The 16699-nt window shown below is 43.8% G+C and overlaps 1 protein-coding gene and 1 pseudogene across 2 annotated transcripts in view; both read left to right on the plus strand.

The window, feature by feature from the left end:
- The first annotated feature begins 4752 nt into the window (after window positions 1–4752).
- On the plus strand, window positions 4753–5862 carry LOC101354233 (alpha-endosulfine-like; annotated as a pseudogene).
- An 8023-nt stretch (window positions 5863–13885) lies between these two features.
- Window positions 13886–16699, plus strand: part of PAPSS2 (3'-phosphoadenosine 5'-phosphosulfate synthase 2) — a 95735-nt gene continuing 92921 nt past the window's right edge. For both annotated transcript variants that reach the window (XM_023739702.1, XM_023739706.1), the window contains exon 1: window positions 13886–14028. In XM_023739702.1, the coding sequence (XP_023595470.1) occupies window positions 14002–14028 (27 nt within the window). In that variant the 5' untranslated portion in view covers window positions 13886–14001. The remainder of the gene's footprint in view (window positions 14029–16699) is intronic.

Consider the following 16699-nt stretch of genomic DNA (forward strand, 5'->3'; position numbering starts at 1 on the left):
TTTCCAACACACAGGAAAATCACACAGTACCAGGAATCATGGCCCAGCCAAATTGATACACACATTTTTGGGGGGACATAATTCAAACCATGACAGTTCATCATCAGTAAAATTTACTGTTTGTAGTGTACAATGCTATAGGTTTGACAAATGCATAGTCAGGTATCCACCTCCACAGTCATGATATAAAAGAGTCAGAACAGTTCCATTACCTGCAAAACAGTTTCATTACCCCCTCACTCTGCCCTTTTGAAATGAAACATTCCCTCCACTCCCAACCACTGGCAACCACTGATCTGTTTTCTCTCCCTGTAGTTTTGCTTTTTTCCAAAATATCATATAGCAGAATCACGCAATATGTCCTCTTTGGGGTTTGTTTTTTGTTTTTTTTCACTTAGCAAAATGTTTTTGAGATTTTTCCATGTTGTTATGTGAATCAATAGTGTGTTCCATTAGGCCTTTGCCCTGATTGTTCTAAACCACAGAGTTGGAGCTGGAAACTGAGAGGAGACGTTAAACATACATTTCCAGAGTAGATTTTTCCAAGGTCAGCACCACATTAACTTTATTTTTTTTATCTTTTATTGTACTTTAGATGAAGGTTTACAGAACAAATAGTTTTGCATTAAACAGTCAGTACACATAATGTTTTATGACATTGGACCACATTAACTTTAGATATCACGGCTACAAATGAAATGAATATGATTTCCCTATTTGCCAGGTAATGCTTTTTTCTGGTCATGATGACTAGACATAAAAAAATTCAAAAGAGAACAACTCTATAAAAGACCCACAAGCAGTCTAGTTGACAGCCTAATTAAATAATTGGATGTAAATTATTATGATGTCACATGAAACATGAGAAGAGGAAGAAAATGTCATCTGTAATAAAATAAAATGAGCAAAATTGAAGCAAAGTTAGAAGAAACAGAAACATTTGCACTCAGAATATCGTTAAAACCACACCTCACAGGAAGCATAGATTTAATAAAATGTCCTATAATAAAGTATTGCTTAATATTAACTACAGTAAATAAGATAAGCTACAATAATTGGCAACTCTGAAGCTAGCTGAAAGCTACTTGCACGATAGCCTGAAAATGTCACTAATTTTCCATGTTTTGGAGCATCTTCGAAGTTTTTTCAGGATTCAAATCATTTCTATTTACGCTTTTGGAAAATGTGAAATAAATCTACAGGTTATACTAAAGTTTTCCATAGGCCTTGAAACCACAAGTTGTAACAAATGAAAAGGCAGTTCTAGATTATCATGCTTGATTCAGTTCACATTCAGTAGATTTTTTAAGCATATGCTCAGCACCATATTGTGTATTCCACCTGTATCCCTTCATTCAGTTTTCAACGTGGTCCTAAAAGGTCGTTATTTTATAAGCTGGGCCTACTTTGGTTCCAAGGGAGACCACCCAACTTAAATTATCTTAGTCAAAATAAACATGGCTGGGGAGGGATTTACTGGAAGGCTATTGGAGTAACTCATAGTATCCCAAGAATCTTAGGAACTAGGGAAGTTCTGGGAAACTTGAGGCAGAGATTAGGAATTTGATATTACTAGTTCTCGTCTTTCACTTCTTGCATTCTCTAAGATGTCTCCACCTAGTGAAAGATGTGGCCATTAGCAACTCTGGGTTTACATAGAGTGCTGACACTTCCTAACTCAGAAGGGGAAGTGCTCTTTTCACAGCTTCAACAGAAAAATCCAGGAAAAGGACTCGGATTGGTTCTGTGTAGGTCATATGCCCATCCCTGGAGCTACCCTAATATGCTTAGCCTAGGTCCCATGCCCACCCTTAAACATCATCACCTTCTATATCATAAGATACAGAAGAAGGGAGAATCAAGGGAGACAAACAAGAAGATATGAATCTAGGTCTTCTGACTCCAAGCCTAGGGTTCTTTTGGTATGTCCTGTTCACAGCTCTTCAGTGGAGCTGACCCACTCATGTTCAGACCGACCATTTTTGGAAGTAACTGCCCCTCTCCCACGCAGAAGGACCCTTCACCCTGTCTCTGATTTCATTCTCCAGGCCACTTTGGTTCTCAGAATGTGATCTGAATTACTTTTGTGGGGAAAAAAGGAGTGTAGTTTTACTATTTTAAATAAATAATTCATAAAGTTCAACAGAGAAACTGTATATAAAATAAATATACCCAAATCCGTAACATTCCTCCAAACTAGAAATGATAGAAGAGGGGTGGGGAGGGAAATTCCATTTATAATTGCATAAGAAGTACTTTAGGGAGACATGTATGAGATCCAAGAAACCAAAAAACCTGGATAAAGAGAGATAGCATGTACCAGAGAGGAAACTTAACCTTTATAGCAGTTCTTCCCAAATTAGTGTGTAGTTTATTTATTAAGCTAACAATTCTAATCGGAAGCCCTATAACATTTTTTAAAACCCCAAAAAACCAAACCCACTGCCGTTCAATCGATTCCAACTCATAGCGACCCCGTAGGGTTTCCAAGGCTGTAAATCTCTAGGGAAGCAGACTGTCACATCTTTCTCCCATGGAGCCGCTGGTGGTTTTGAACCGCTGACCTTTCGGTTAGCAGTTGATCGCTTTAACCACTGTGCCGCCAGGGCTCCTTTATAAGATTTTAGGGGGCTTTAATAAAATAATTCCATACTTTGTCTGGAAGGGCAAATGGGCAAAAAGATTCCAAACTAATTTGTAATTGAGCTGCTTCTCACATGGGCTCCAGGCTGGGTGGTAGCTGCAGACTTATTACTCAGCAATGGCTAAGGAGCCCTGGTGGCACAACAGTTAAGCACTAGGCTGCTAAGCAAAAGATTGGTAGTTCAAACCCACCCAGTGGCTCCACGGGAGAAAGACCTGGCAGTCTGCTCCCGTTAAGATTGTTACTGTTGTGCACCATCAAGCTGAGTTCTACTCTGTCACATGGAGTTGCTATGAGTTGAAAATCGACTGCCCAGCACCTAACAACAACAATGGCTAGGGGTGGCCACTGCCAGCTAATGTTATGCATCATTGAGGAAGCACCACAAACCAACAGAAGAACAGATTAATAATTATTCAATAGTGTTAGAAAAAATGGCATGGTGGGACAATAGTTTTTAAATGTGAACTGATTTTTACACCTGATATGCCCCCACCACCACCACCTACTCTCTACCATTCGAGCAAGACCATTCTGGGCTCAGGTTGGAAAACAGAAACTGTAACTACAGTCTTGTGGTTTTGATGTTCTAGAGCCTAAAGCCCTTAGAGAAATGCAAAGAACTCTGATGAAACAAAACATTTAAGAAAGGCACCAAAGATATATTAAAAACCCTCAACAGAGTTAGAGCTAGGTGATCTCACAGAGGAATTCCGAGGGTGGGATTCAGGAATGCGCATTTTCACAAGCATGGCAGGGCATTTTTGTGCTCACTGAAGTTGTTGGCTACACACTGGAATCACCAATGTTTAACACATTTTGCTGCAGGCCCCATCCCAGAGATCAGTAGATTGGTGTGGAGGGAAGGAAGCCCAGGCAGTAGGTTTTTTTTAAGCTTCCCAGGTGATTGTAATGGTTAGTCAGAGTTGGGAACCCTTGGCAAAGTTTATTTCTTCCCCAATGACCCTGTAAGTTATCACTGTTGTGGGACGATTTTTAAGAGTGTATCCAAGGTTGCCTCCCTAACACACATATTTCTTCTCTTTCTGGTTTTCTAAATTTCCTATAAAAAATTAAACAAAATGTGTGGGTGACATATCTAGGCATATATAAATATATAGGCTTATATCTAGGGCCCGTACCAACTAAACCCATTTCTGTCCAGTCGATTCCAACTCATAGCAACCCAATAGGACAGAACAGAACAGAACCGCCCTATAGGATTTCCAAGGCTATAATCTTTATGGGAGCAGACTACCAGATCTTTCTCACGTGAATTGGCTGGTCAGTTGGAACAGCTGACCTTTAGGTTAGCAGCTGAGCACTTAACCACTGCACCACCAAGGCTCCTACCCTAGACTTACTGAATGAGAAACTCTGGGGTGGAGGTTGGGGCAGCAATCTGTCTTAGAAGAAGCCTTCACATGATTCTGATGCACCCTAAAGTTTGAAACCAATGATTTAAAGCATTCTCACACTTGTCTGCACATTGGAATCACCAGAGAAACTTTAAAAACTATCAATTCTTGGGACCCATCCCCAGAGATTTTGATTTAACTAGGTTAGGTGTGTAGTTCCCAGAGGAAGCCCTGGTGGCGTAGTGGTTGGCTGTTGGAACCCGACAGCTGCTCCACTGGAGACAACCTTGGAAATCCTATGGGGCAGTTCTACCCTGTCCTTATAGGGACGCTATGAGTTGGAATCAGCTGGGCAGCAATGGGTTTGTTTTTTTGATTTTGGTACTTCCCAGATGATTATAATATACAACAAAGTTTGAAAATCTCTGGGGTTTCAAAAGAAGAGCTTCTCCCTATTCAGAGAAGAATTGTCTTTCTAGACTAAGAGTAAAGAAAAGAAACAAATGTGTAATTTTTTTTTAAATGAAGAAAAGATAGCATTTTAAGCATAGAGGGATTTCAAGGTTCAGTCATGAGTTTATTTTAGCAGTGTATATAACAATTTTGGCAAATTTTGTTTTTATTTTTAAAAGGCAATAGTTCTTGAGTGACAGGAGCCCAAGCAGCAGCACAAGTTGTCCCCATTTCCCCGCCCCCTTCTCTTCTCCAGTGGACTTCCGGGCCCCCTACACTCCATAGTCTGGTCCCACTATGTCCCAGAAACAGAAAGAGGAGAATCTTTTGGAGGAGACCAGTGAGGAGAAACAGGGCACGCAGGAGAAGGAAGGTATTCTCCCTGAGAGCCAAGGAGGCAAAGCTAAAGGCCAAGTATCGAAGCCTATGAGAAAAGCTGAAAGTGAAGAGGACTTGAAGCACTTACTGATGAAGACCAAAGACTACAGCCTTCATTATGGATTATATCACAACATAAAACAAATATCCTCACAACTGGACCAATAAGCAATATCACGATAAATGGAGAAAAGATTGAAGTTGTCAAGGATTCCATTTTACTCAGATCCATAATCAATGCCCATGGAAGCAGCAGCCAAGAAATAAAACAACATACTGCATTTGGCAAATCTGCTGCAAAAGACCTCTTTAAAGGGTTGAAAAGCAAAATGTCACTTTGAGGACTAAGGAGTGCCTACCCCAAGCCATGACATTTTCAGTTGCCTCATATGCATGTGAAAGCTGGATAATGAATAAGGAAAGCCAAAGAAGAATTGATAGATTTGAATTATGGTGTTGGCAAAGAATGTTGAATACACCATGGACTGCCAGAACGAACAAGTCTGTCTTGGAAGAAGTACAGCCAGAGTGCTCCTTGGAAGCGAGGATGGTGAGACTTCATCTTATGTACTTTGGACACGTTATAAGGAGGGACCATTCCCTGGAGAAGGACATCACACTTGGTAAAGTAGAGGGTCAGTGAAAAAGAAGAAGACCCTCAAGGAGATGGATTGCCACAGTGGCTGCAACAATGGGCTTAAACATAGCAACGATTGTGAGGATGATGCAGGACCAGGCAGTGTTTGGTTCTGTTGTACACAGGGTCGCTGTGTGTCAGAATCCTCTCCACCTCATCTAACAGCAACAACAACAGGACAAAAGCCTGGAGGCTCTGACTTCCTCATGCAGAGACTCCAGAAAGGGCAGAAGTACTTTGACTCAGGAGACTATAACATGGCCAAAGCCAAGATGAAGAATAAGCAGCTGCCAAGTACCAAACCAGAGAAGGACCGGTGACCACATTACCATCCCACAGAACCTGCCCCAGAAAAAGTCACCAACAAGCTTGCAGGTGGCCAAGTTGAATGATGCAGCCCAGGCTCCCGCCAGATCCTGAAATGCTGCTCCCCCACCCCGACCCCCCCGCACTGGATCCTGTGCTGGCTCCTGCCCTTCCCTGCTTTTGCAGCCAGAGGCCAGGAGGTGGCTCGGGCTCAGGCTGGAGAGGCAGAAGCCCCTGCCCATCGGTGTCCCAGCGCATGAAGCCCCTAGAGTTGAGCACCGAGACTTTGAACCTATTTTGTTTTACCTTTCTTCCAAATAACTGTTAGGAGAAATCTCAATGAAATCCTGGGGATGGGGTTGAGAGAGTGGGTGAGGTCAGAGGAATAGCAAGGGGGACCAGAGGGAAGCATTTGCCCCTGGGTACAAACTCCAAGGGGGCACCTGAAGAGGCGTGGAATGATTTTCAGAGGTGCCACAGATATGAAAGGCGCCTGACTGAGGCAGCTGGACGAGAGGGTCAAGATGGGGGAAGGTGTTTTATTGCCCCTATCATCTTAAAACTGGGAGGAGAGAGGGGTGCGCAATTTAGAGATTGCCCCTGAGCTCTCATTATCCTGGGTGGGATGGGGAGCCTGGGAGAATATGAATTAGGGCTTGGAGTTGATAAAGACATTACTATCTTCCTTCTTAACCAAGTGGCTGGTGTGGGATGGATACCAAGGGGAGGAAGATGAGGGGTTCTAATTCAGCTCTGTAGAAAATACCCTGTTTGTTTGGATGTGGCTGGGGACCTGGTGTCAGATAGAAGAAACTGTCCATCTAAATGTTACAGATGCAGAGGGTCCAGGACAGAACAGGAGAAAAATGTAGAATAAATGACACAATTCACAAAAAAGACCAGACTTACTGGTCTGACAGAGACTGGAAGAACCCCTGAGACTATGGCCCCCGAACACCCTGCTAACTCAGCACTGAAGCCACTCCTGAAGCTCACCTTTCAGCTAAAGATTAGGCAGGAGTATAAGACAAACAGTAACACACCTGAGGAATATGCTTCTTAGATTGATCAAGTACATGAGCTCAAATAGGCAACACCCAGGAACAAAGACTAGAAGGCCAGAGGGAACAGGAAAACTGGACAAACGGACACGGGGATCCCAGAGTGGAAAGGGAAAGGGGGAGAGTGCTGACACAATGTGGGGTTGGAGCCAATGCCATGAAACAATTTGTGTATAAATTTTTGAATGAGAAACTAGTTTGCTCTGTGAACGTTCACCTAAATTACAATAAAAAATAAATCTAACAGGTGCGAACAGCTCCTCTGGTTCTGCAGAGCAAGCTGAGAATCAATGTTAATTGTTCATAAAAAAAAAGTTCTTTCCTCTTGAACTAGATTTGCAGTGAGGAGGAAGGCAGTGAGTATGGGGAGCCCAGCAGAGCCCAGGGGACTTTTTCAGTATTTGAAAAAAAAAAAGACGACGGCGACGACCCACAAAAAAACCCAACCCAGGGGAAAAAAACCCCAAAAATGCTATAGTTCTCAACCTTTTGGAGACTAGAATATCCCTGTGATTGGAGTTGTATTGTTAGTATTTGATGATTGAAAATATTACTGTATATGGATCAATAAATGCATTTAATAACATTTTAACTGAATATGCATTTTATTCTTCATTGCAGTACCTTTATACATTTGAAAAACAGTCATATATATGCAAAACTATTACTTTTTCAGATAGTGTTTAGTATTGTTAAAAAAAAAATCAAAGCACATAGTGGTAACTTTGGTGAAGGGTGAGACAGTACACAATACTGGGGAAGCCAGCACAACTTGTACAAGGCAAGGTCATAGAAGCTCCATAGACACATCCAAACTCTCTGAGGGACCAAATTACTGGGCTCAGGGCTGTGGGGACCACGGTCTTGGGGAGCATCTAGCTCAATTGGCATAACATAATTTATAAAGAAAATGTTCTACATTCTACTTTAGTGAGTGGCATCTGGGCTCTTAAAAGCCTATGAGCAGCCATCTAAGATACTCTACAGGTCTCACCCCTTCGGGAGCAAGGGAGAATGAAGAAAACTAAAGACACAAGGGAAAGATTAGTCCAAAGGACTAATGGACCACAACTGACCACAGCCTCCACCAGACTGAGTCCAGTACAACTAGATGGTGCCCGGCTACCACCACTGATTGCTCTGACCGGGATCACAATAGAGGGTCCCAGGCAGAGCTGGAGAAAAATGTAGTACAGAATTCTAACTCACAAAAAAAAGATCAGACTTACTGGCCTAACAGAGACTGGAGAAACCCCGAGAGTATGGTCCCCAAACACCCTTTTAGCTCAGTAATGAAGTCACTCCCGAGGTTCACGGTTCAGCCAAAGATTAGACATCCCCATAAAACAAAACGAAACTAAAGGGGCACAGCAGCCCAGGGGCAAGGAATAGAAGGCAGGAGGGGACAGGAAAGCTAGTAATAGGGAACCCAAGGTTGAGAAGGGAGAGTTTTGGCATGTCATGAGGTTGTTAACCAATGTCATAAAACAATATGTGTACTAACTGTTTAATGAGAAGCTGGTTTGTTCTGTAAACCTTCATCTAAAGTTCATTTTAAAAAAAAATCAAAGCACAAACAAACTGAAGTATATAGGGTTTATTCTAGCAGTTATTCTGTATACATACAGGGAGACCATTTTGTTTCTAAAAAACAAATGGCTCAGTGCAGGGTAGTTACAATGGGGCTTTTAAGAAGAATAAGAGGAGGAAACAGTAAAAAATAACCATTGGCTAGTCTCGACATGATTACTTGAAATCACACCCTGCTTTCTGAGATCAACTGACATCACGTTATTACTAGGTGGTTTCTGTGGCGCCCATTCATTTGAAACTGCCTTAAGTGAACGTTTTTGTGCAAGATAAACTTTCAGTGGCTTCATGGTTATCACAGTCGTCTTATCCCAGAGAGGGTTTGCGATTTTTTGATTACCTGTCTCCACTGTGCCACCGGGGCTCCCTTTTCAAACCCTGTCTGATGGCCAAGGCTGCCTGGGCTGATGTCACCAGCAACGGAAACATTCCCTTTCTTTCCTGCCACTCCGTGTGCCTCCTCCCTAACTGACAGCCCCACATTACACCAACAACACTGGTCCTATCACCAAAGGGCTGCCCAGAGAGCTCAGGCGGCCTTGGGAAAAGTCCATACTCCCAGGTCATAGTCTTCTGCTATTCAAATCATTTGGCCATTTCGTGGGTGGAATCCAGTCCAAAGTTCCCGGGGTCTACTCTTTGTATTAGTTTAAAAGAAAGTATATTTATTAAAACACTCACTCATTACACAAAATAGAAGCAATTAATATAGTCATTGAAATTCACTCCAAAATGCAACAAACCTCAGTGAAAACAAGTTACATTTGATTGTTGTTGTGTGCCATCGAGTCACTTCATACTCACAGTGACCCTGTATGACAAAGCAGAATTGCCCCGTAGGATTTCTTAGGCTGTGATCTTTACAAGAGGTCTTTTATACCACGGAGCTGCTGGTGGGTTCGAGCCACCAACCTTATGGTTAGCAGCCAAGCGCTTAACCATTGTGCCACCAGGGCTCCTTTACATTTGATTAATGTTAGGCAAATCAATTAATTCAGTCAGTTGGCTGAATTTTTCAGTTTTCTACAGGTTCTTTAAAAGATATTTAGCAAACTAGAGAATAACTTAATCCATGCCACCTAGAGATTTTAAATTATTCAGAGGAATATCCAACTATATTTAGCTGGATTTTATTTAAGACTTGTATTTTGAAGAAAGGAAGGAAGGAAGGAGGAAAGATGTGAGAATTGTGATATTTGACCCAAAATTGAGCAAATATGATAAAAAGGCATATTCAAAGAAATTAGAATTTTAATTAGAGAAATTTAACTTTAATTAAGGAGACTTGGTAGCACAGTGGTTAAGTGCTAGGCTGCTAACCAGAAGGTTGATGGTTCGAACCCACCAGCAGCTCCGTGGGAGAAAGATGCGGCAGTCTGCTTCTGTAAAGATTTACAGCCTTGGAAACCCTTGGAATTATGTGCATTTATATCCGTTTCCTTTACCAGACCTTGAACACCTTGGGGCAGTGACTTCTCATTCTTGGACACTGGAAGTGTTCCATAATGACTAGCGAACAAATAGAAGATCAGCCACATGGCTAAAGCACTCGGAAGAACCTGAAGACAGAAGAGAACATGCAAAATCATGTTGCTCTCTGATCGTATGCAGCATGTCCTCTGTTACAACCTTCCCCTACTCTTCTATTACGTCTCCTACAATCAACAAGACAGATACTTATAATTTTCTGAACATACTATGTTATTTCACGTATCTGTCTGCCTTTACTTAAATTTTCTAATTTATACACATACACACATACTCTGCTTTGGGGAGGGTGGATTGGCAAAATCCTACCTTTCTTGTAAGTCTCACTCCGTTCAAGTGTCATTTTCCCAAAATCTGGCATCGCTCTCTATTCTCCCTCCTCCCAAAGTAGAGCTGGGTGTCCCTTTTCTGTGCTCCCACAATATCCTGTCTCTTAACTGACTGGCTAGTTTAAGCCATGCTTTCCATTTCTTCAGAAAAAGATAGTGATTGATACCCAAAGCAAATTGAATATTCATAGACAGTAGGGAGCTCTGGAATGCCCAAACAGGTCTGAACCCCCACCCCGAACTGTATACTTACTGAGATCGCTTGTGTTTGTTCCAACACCTATTTATTCCAGTTGTAATTGTTAGTGTAATTAAGTAATTTAATTAGATGTGACTTAATAGAATAGTATACAAGTGAAATAAAGAGCTGTGTTTTCTATGAAAATAGGTGGATGCTTTGGAAGATAAATTGCTAAAAAATTGTACTGTTGAATTAGGTGTAGGCAAGACAACAGACAAAGATGGGAAAGTGTAAAAATCTTGGTGGAATCTCTACTCACATTGTTTCTTAAATGCCCTTAATTTCTAACTCCATGTTGCAGAATCCCCAACTGGAAATTATTGAAGATGCATTATGAGAGTGGTTTATGGAACTCCCACCAGCAAACCCATACCAAAATAGAAGTTCTTGGCCCCAAATCAAAATATTGGTGACTTGTGTGTGTATTTTAAGTCAAAATAAAATGGCTAAGGTGTGTATCATTTTTACCTGTTCCAATCATGTATTATATTGAAATGATACTGGAGTGGAAGAAGGAGGTAGTCTTTCTCCTTCACTAGATTGTGAATGTCTTGAAGGCAAGGATTATGTCTTGTTCATCTTGGTAGTACCTGTGCCTGGGAAGAAGAGTGTTTGGATCACAGAGAACCTTCACAAAGTGCTTCTTGACCCAGATTATTTTTGTACCCAAAACCAAACCCATTGCCAGCGAGTCGATTCCATAGGGCTTCCAAGGAGTGGCTGGTGGATTCAAACTGCGGAGCTTTTGCTTAGCAGCCTAGCTGTTAACCACTCTGCCAGCAGGGCACCTATTTTTGTACAGGAGGGTTCAACTATTAGGTCTCTTTAAGCATTTATGCATCACAGCCACTAGGGGGCAATGTAGCAGCATTCCCTTTGGAATGACCGTTCAGGGAAGGTGCCTCCAATGTTCTATAACCAAGCTAAACCCATTGCCATCGAGTTGATTCCAACTCATAGCGATCCTATAGGACAGAGTAGAACTGCCCCCGCAGGGTTTCCAAGGCTGTAAGTCTTTACGGAAGCAGACTGCTACCGAGCGGCTGGTGGGTTCCAACCGCTGACCATTGGTTAGCAGCTGAGTGCTCAACCACTTTGCCACCAGGGCTCCTAGCAGGGATGGATTACCCAATCAGCAAGGTAAGCACAGGCTTATTTGTGCTTGCTTACTAATCTGTAATGAACAATTTCACATGGGTTTCTGGTTAATCCATCCCTGGCTCCTACCTTGCTTGTTTGTAATGCATGGATAGGGAAACTGAACGAATGAGCTCAAAACCCAGGTGTAAACAATCATATATTTCTTTTTCAGGAAGCAGTCCTTAGGGATTAGCCCTTAACTTCCTTCTGTTTCAAGAACATGGCTTTTTAGAGGCAATTTGAAAAAAACACAGCAATTATGCAAATTGCTATTTCTCCATCCACACTTAATTTACCTTCTCTCCCAGGGCAGGATCTGGCAAGGTCTAAAGTATGGTTGGAACTGATATAAAAGAATTTTTCCAATGAAATAAGAACAGGATGTTGCTGTTTAAACTTCACATAAGTTCAAAACGTGCTAGTTTGTTTTAGAACAGAAACTCAAACCCAGTATTTGCCCTCTAGCTGCTCACATTTGAAGGGAGTTGTGGCAGCTCATACATTCAAAATGAGTAAGAAATATCCTGACCTATCAAAACTGTATAAACATGCAGGCTGCTTTTTAAGTTTCTTATTTCTGATTTACTTCTCTTTCTCATCTTCCCATGGAGAAGGACAGTCAATGAATAGTCAGATCTTCAGGTACCTCTCTGGAAAGCCAAGAGTCTTCCATAAATACAATTAGGTAGGAAAGACCCTACCCTCACCTCCCTTCCAGAAGTACAATTAGGTATGAAAGAAATGCCCCCTTCCTAACCTCCTTAGAATAACTAGCCCTTTCACAGAAGGACGGCCATGTTTGGAATGAGATGTACGGCCCTTCTGTGTCTCCTTGGTTCCTTTGAGGGTTCTGTCGTATTGATCAGTTTGTGGCATTGTGCAAGGAGTTAAGGAACAAAAGAAGTGTGAAACCCAGTAACTCCCTAAAGGTGCTTGTCTCTCAGCATGACTTCTCACCTTATCTCTGCCTGTCCCTGACATTTGAGTTCTTCAAGACAGTTGTCTCCTGTCCTCTGCTAATGCCTTGGAGACCTAAGGCCCAGGTCATAAGACTGTGAACCTGTGCCTCTTCGTTCTCCACTTCCACAGAGCCCATCCCAGTTGCTGAACACATAGAAGTATTATAGGGATACTTTTTAATTTTTTTTTATTGTACTTTAGGTGAAGCTTTACAGAACAGTTTCTCATTACACAGTCAGTATGCATACTGTTTTATGACATTGGTTAACAACCCCATGACATGTCAACATTCTCCCTTCTTGACCTTGGAGGATTTTTTTTTTTTTATGGTGAAAATATACATAGCCAAAGATACACTATTTCAAAAATTTCTGCATGTACAATTCAGTGATGTCGATTACATTCTTCCAGTTGTGCTGCTATTCTCACTATCGTTTTCCAAATTATTCCATCACCATTATCTTCAACTCACTGCCCCTATAGGGATACTTTCTGAGATGACTGAAACAAGTTACTGGGCTACCATTGGCCATTTCCTGGGCTAGCCTTACTTGACTTTGTGAGGAGGGGCAGTGCCTCCGCCGACTTGTCTGTAACAAGAGGATAATATTCCGAGTTTTAAAACCCTTAAATGGATTCCTGGCTCATAGGGCGAAAGCAAGTGGTTTTATTATCGTCATGTCTGATGACTCTGGTACAGCAAGCTTGGACTGTGCAGGCTGACAGCCTGAGTTTGAATCTCCTTATCGAGAATACGGCCTGGGGGACGTGCCTCAGTTGCCTCATTTGTAAACTGGGACCTGCTGCGGAGGGTGGGGGGTGGAAGTGGGTAGGGGAGTTGGTGCCCTCTGAGGTCCATGCCAACAAGCTTGGCAGTTCAACCATCCTTGCCCTTAATTAACCAAAGCCTCACTCCTAACCTCTTGGTCCCAGAAGCAGGAAGGTTTCTTTGAAGAGGCGCGGGGGTGGGCAGGACTTGGGGGGGGGGGACGCTCTGGGAGCCACCCAGGATAGGGAGGGCGAGGGAGGACGTGACCCCGAGCTCCGAGCCAGGCGTGTCAGTCTGCTCCTCGGGTCGCAAGGTCCTGCCTCCGACCCAGGCGGGCGGAGCGCGCTCCCGCGAGGAGGGCAGATGAGGGCCGGGCCCGGGACCCCGCCCAGGCGGCGGTCGGGTCCCCGGGGCTGGGCACTGCTGGCGGAGCCGGAGGGGCGGAGAGGAGCGCGGCGGGAGGAGGAGTAGGAGGAGGGGCTGGTCAAGGGAAGTGCGACGTGTCTGCATGGCCTTTTTATACCTCCTTCCCGGGAGTCCCGCAGCACCCTCTGCCGCCGCCGCAGCCATCCGTGCGTCCTTCCGTTTCTGAGGACCCGGGCTCCGAGTTCCAGCGCCTCGAGCACCGCCGCAGCTAGCCAGCCAGCATGTCGGGTATCAAGAAGCAGAAGACGGTAGGCTTCGAGTCGCCTCGCCCCGACCCCAACCTTGCAGCACCCACCCCCAGGGGCAATTGGGTCCAACCCCCCGCCCGCCCTCGGAAGGCGAGCGGCCGCGGCGCCGAGGCTCGGGCACCGGGAGGAGGAGGAGGAGGAAAAGGAAGGCGCCCAGGCGGGAGAGCTGGAGGGCGAGGCTGGATCGGAGATTCCCGGGGGCAGCCCTCGCCGGGCGGTCTCTCCCCGCCCAGCGCCTCTGGGAACCTTCGCTCGTTGGGGTCGTCACGTCCAGGATAGACAGAGCTTCCGAATTTGCAAATGGGTCCCGACCAAGAGGAAGGACCAGAGATAGGAAATTTTCTTCTTCTCCAAGACCTTTTCCAGACCGTCTTTTCTTCTGTAGGATCTCAGCGCGAGCCGAGCGGGTGGTGGGCTGAGCTGTCATCCATTCTGCCAGGTCTGATCGCTGGGCACACGTCAGAGAACAGTCATTGGGGTTTTGTCCATGAAACTTCCTTCGAGTGGACTCTAATGACAGACTTTCACAGAGCAAATTGCAGTTGTCTAGGTTTACTGGTAGTTGCATTTCTACACTTGTAGGATTTAACCCTGCAGCTTAATTCAGCTCCCTGGTGGCATCGGGTGGTCCCTGGAGCTCAGTAATGGTGTGTGTTTGTGTGTGTGCTTAGTTTGGCAAAGTAAGGTGAGAGGACTGTTTTGAGACGGCTCAGTTTTATTTATAATGAATATGGGCGAGCTCCTTAAACGGAAATATGAGGGCATGTCAAAGAGCAAAGTTCCATTCCCATTTAGCAGCACCAAAAAACCCAAAAACCAAACCCATTGCCATCCAGTCGATTTCGACTCATAGCGACCAAGCCTATAGGACAGAGTAGAACCGCCCCATAGAGTTTCCAAGGAGTGCCTGGCGGTTAGCAGCCAAACCTTAACCACTGGGCCACCAGGGCCCCATTTAGCAGCACAGTCTCCTAAAATTTTAGCAACCTTAAAAATGAAGGCGGTAATCACAGACTCAAGAGGTGGAAGGAGCCGTATAGACAGCATTTGGGCCACTCCAGACGTGGTGGGTAAGCTTTGATAGGATCCCAACCAGCAGTTTGGCAGCTGAACACTCATCTTTAACTATCACACTGCAAGCGGTACATGATTGTGGCGGTTATTGAGTGGATTGAACTTTCTCAAATAATTAGAATTGTACTTGGCACGTAGTAGGTGCCCAATAAATGCTTATTACTATAATAATAATAATAACTTACATTATTATGTAATGCTAATCACTGAAATACCTTTGAGGTATATTTGTGGCGGGCTGGAGGAGAGTTGGAAAAAAAACAAGAAGTAGAGTAAGAGAGCGGAGGGGTCTCGCAAGGTTTACAAGCAACTGCTTTAGCAGCAAGGGAAAGCGGAGAGGGCTCTTTGGCTTCAGGGGACCACACTGGACCAGCTGGAGGGTCCAGGAGGAAGGCAACATCCATCTGGGCAGGGAGAATGGTCAGGTCCAGTCGCCTTTTATAGAAGTAATTTTAAAGTGGGGGACTCTCGGTATTGTAATTTTTTTTCCCTTTTTTGTTTATTGTAGTTTCAGTGAAAGTTTACAACTCAGGTTAGTTTCTCATACAAAAATTTATACATACATTGTTATGTGACCCTAATTGCTCTCCCCACACTGTGACAGCACACTCCTCCTTTCCACCCGATTCCCCATGTCCATTCAACCAGCTCCTAACCGTCTCTGCTTTCCCATCTCACCTCCGGACAGAAGCTGCCCGTTTAAGTCTCATGTATCTACTTGAGCTAAGAGGCCCACTCCTCATGAGTATCATTTTATGTCCCACAGTCCAGTCCAATCCCTGTCTGAAGAGTTGGCCTCAGGAATTATTTTAGTTCTGGGTTAACAGGCAGTCCCGGGGGCGTGTGTAATATGTTCTAAAACATTTCATTGTTAAGTGAAAATCATTTATGCTTTATTCCTATTTTATTTGATTAATTTCTGTAAAATCCTAAATGGTGTCTTCTAAGAGCCAAGCTGCTGTGGCAATGGCTTTTTTATATCAGTAGGGTTTTAATTCTTACCTGCTTGCTCACATCAAGAGTTACTTCCCAGTTCTGGTGGGGGCTTTGTTAAGCACTAGTAAGGAAGGGACAGGTGGCCTTTCCCCCTCATGCCTCCCGTCAGCAGAAGCTGGCCAAGTGGTGGGTTTGCCAACAGGTGCTTTACAAACTAATGAGAGATTTGCTGGCAGCAGGGTTTGGTCTTTGTATTTACACGTTTTGAAACTTCTGTTTTTTTCTTTGGGGGGTGTGTGCGTTTATGTGTGTATGTGTGTTTTGAAGCAGATTCTCAGGCCCAGACTATATAATGAAGGGTTCTGAATAGGATTAAATTAACACCTGAAACAGCTAACAGGACGTCTGAATTTTTATTTAGCCAACACAGATATAATCCAACACCAAGGTAAGTTCCCAAAAGGGCCAGGCAGATAGAACTGGGTAAAGCAAAACAGCCATAAATGCATATGAACTCTCTCCAGTTTTAAAGATTGACTCAAAATGTTTTTGGAATCTTGTACATCAAAACAAAACATGTCCACACAGAGGTGTGTCTATAGAAAGTAGCGCCTTTGGCCAGCACTGAAATTGCACCACTGCAGGGCCGAAGAGTGGGTAA

The sequence above is a fragment of the Trichechus manatus genome, unplaced genomic scaffold (genome assembly GCF_000243295.1).
Source record: "Trichechus manatus latirostris isolate Lorelei unplaced genomic scaffold, TriManLat1.0 scaffold00007, whole genome shotgun sequence".
In the NCBI taxonomy this organism is placed as follows: Eukaryota; Metazoa; Chordata; class Mammalia; order Sirenia; family Trichechidae; genus Trichechus; species Trichechus manatus.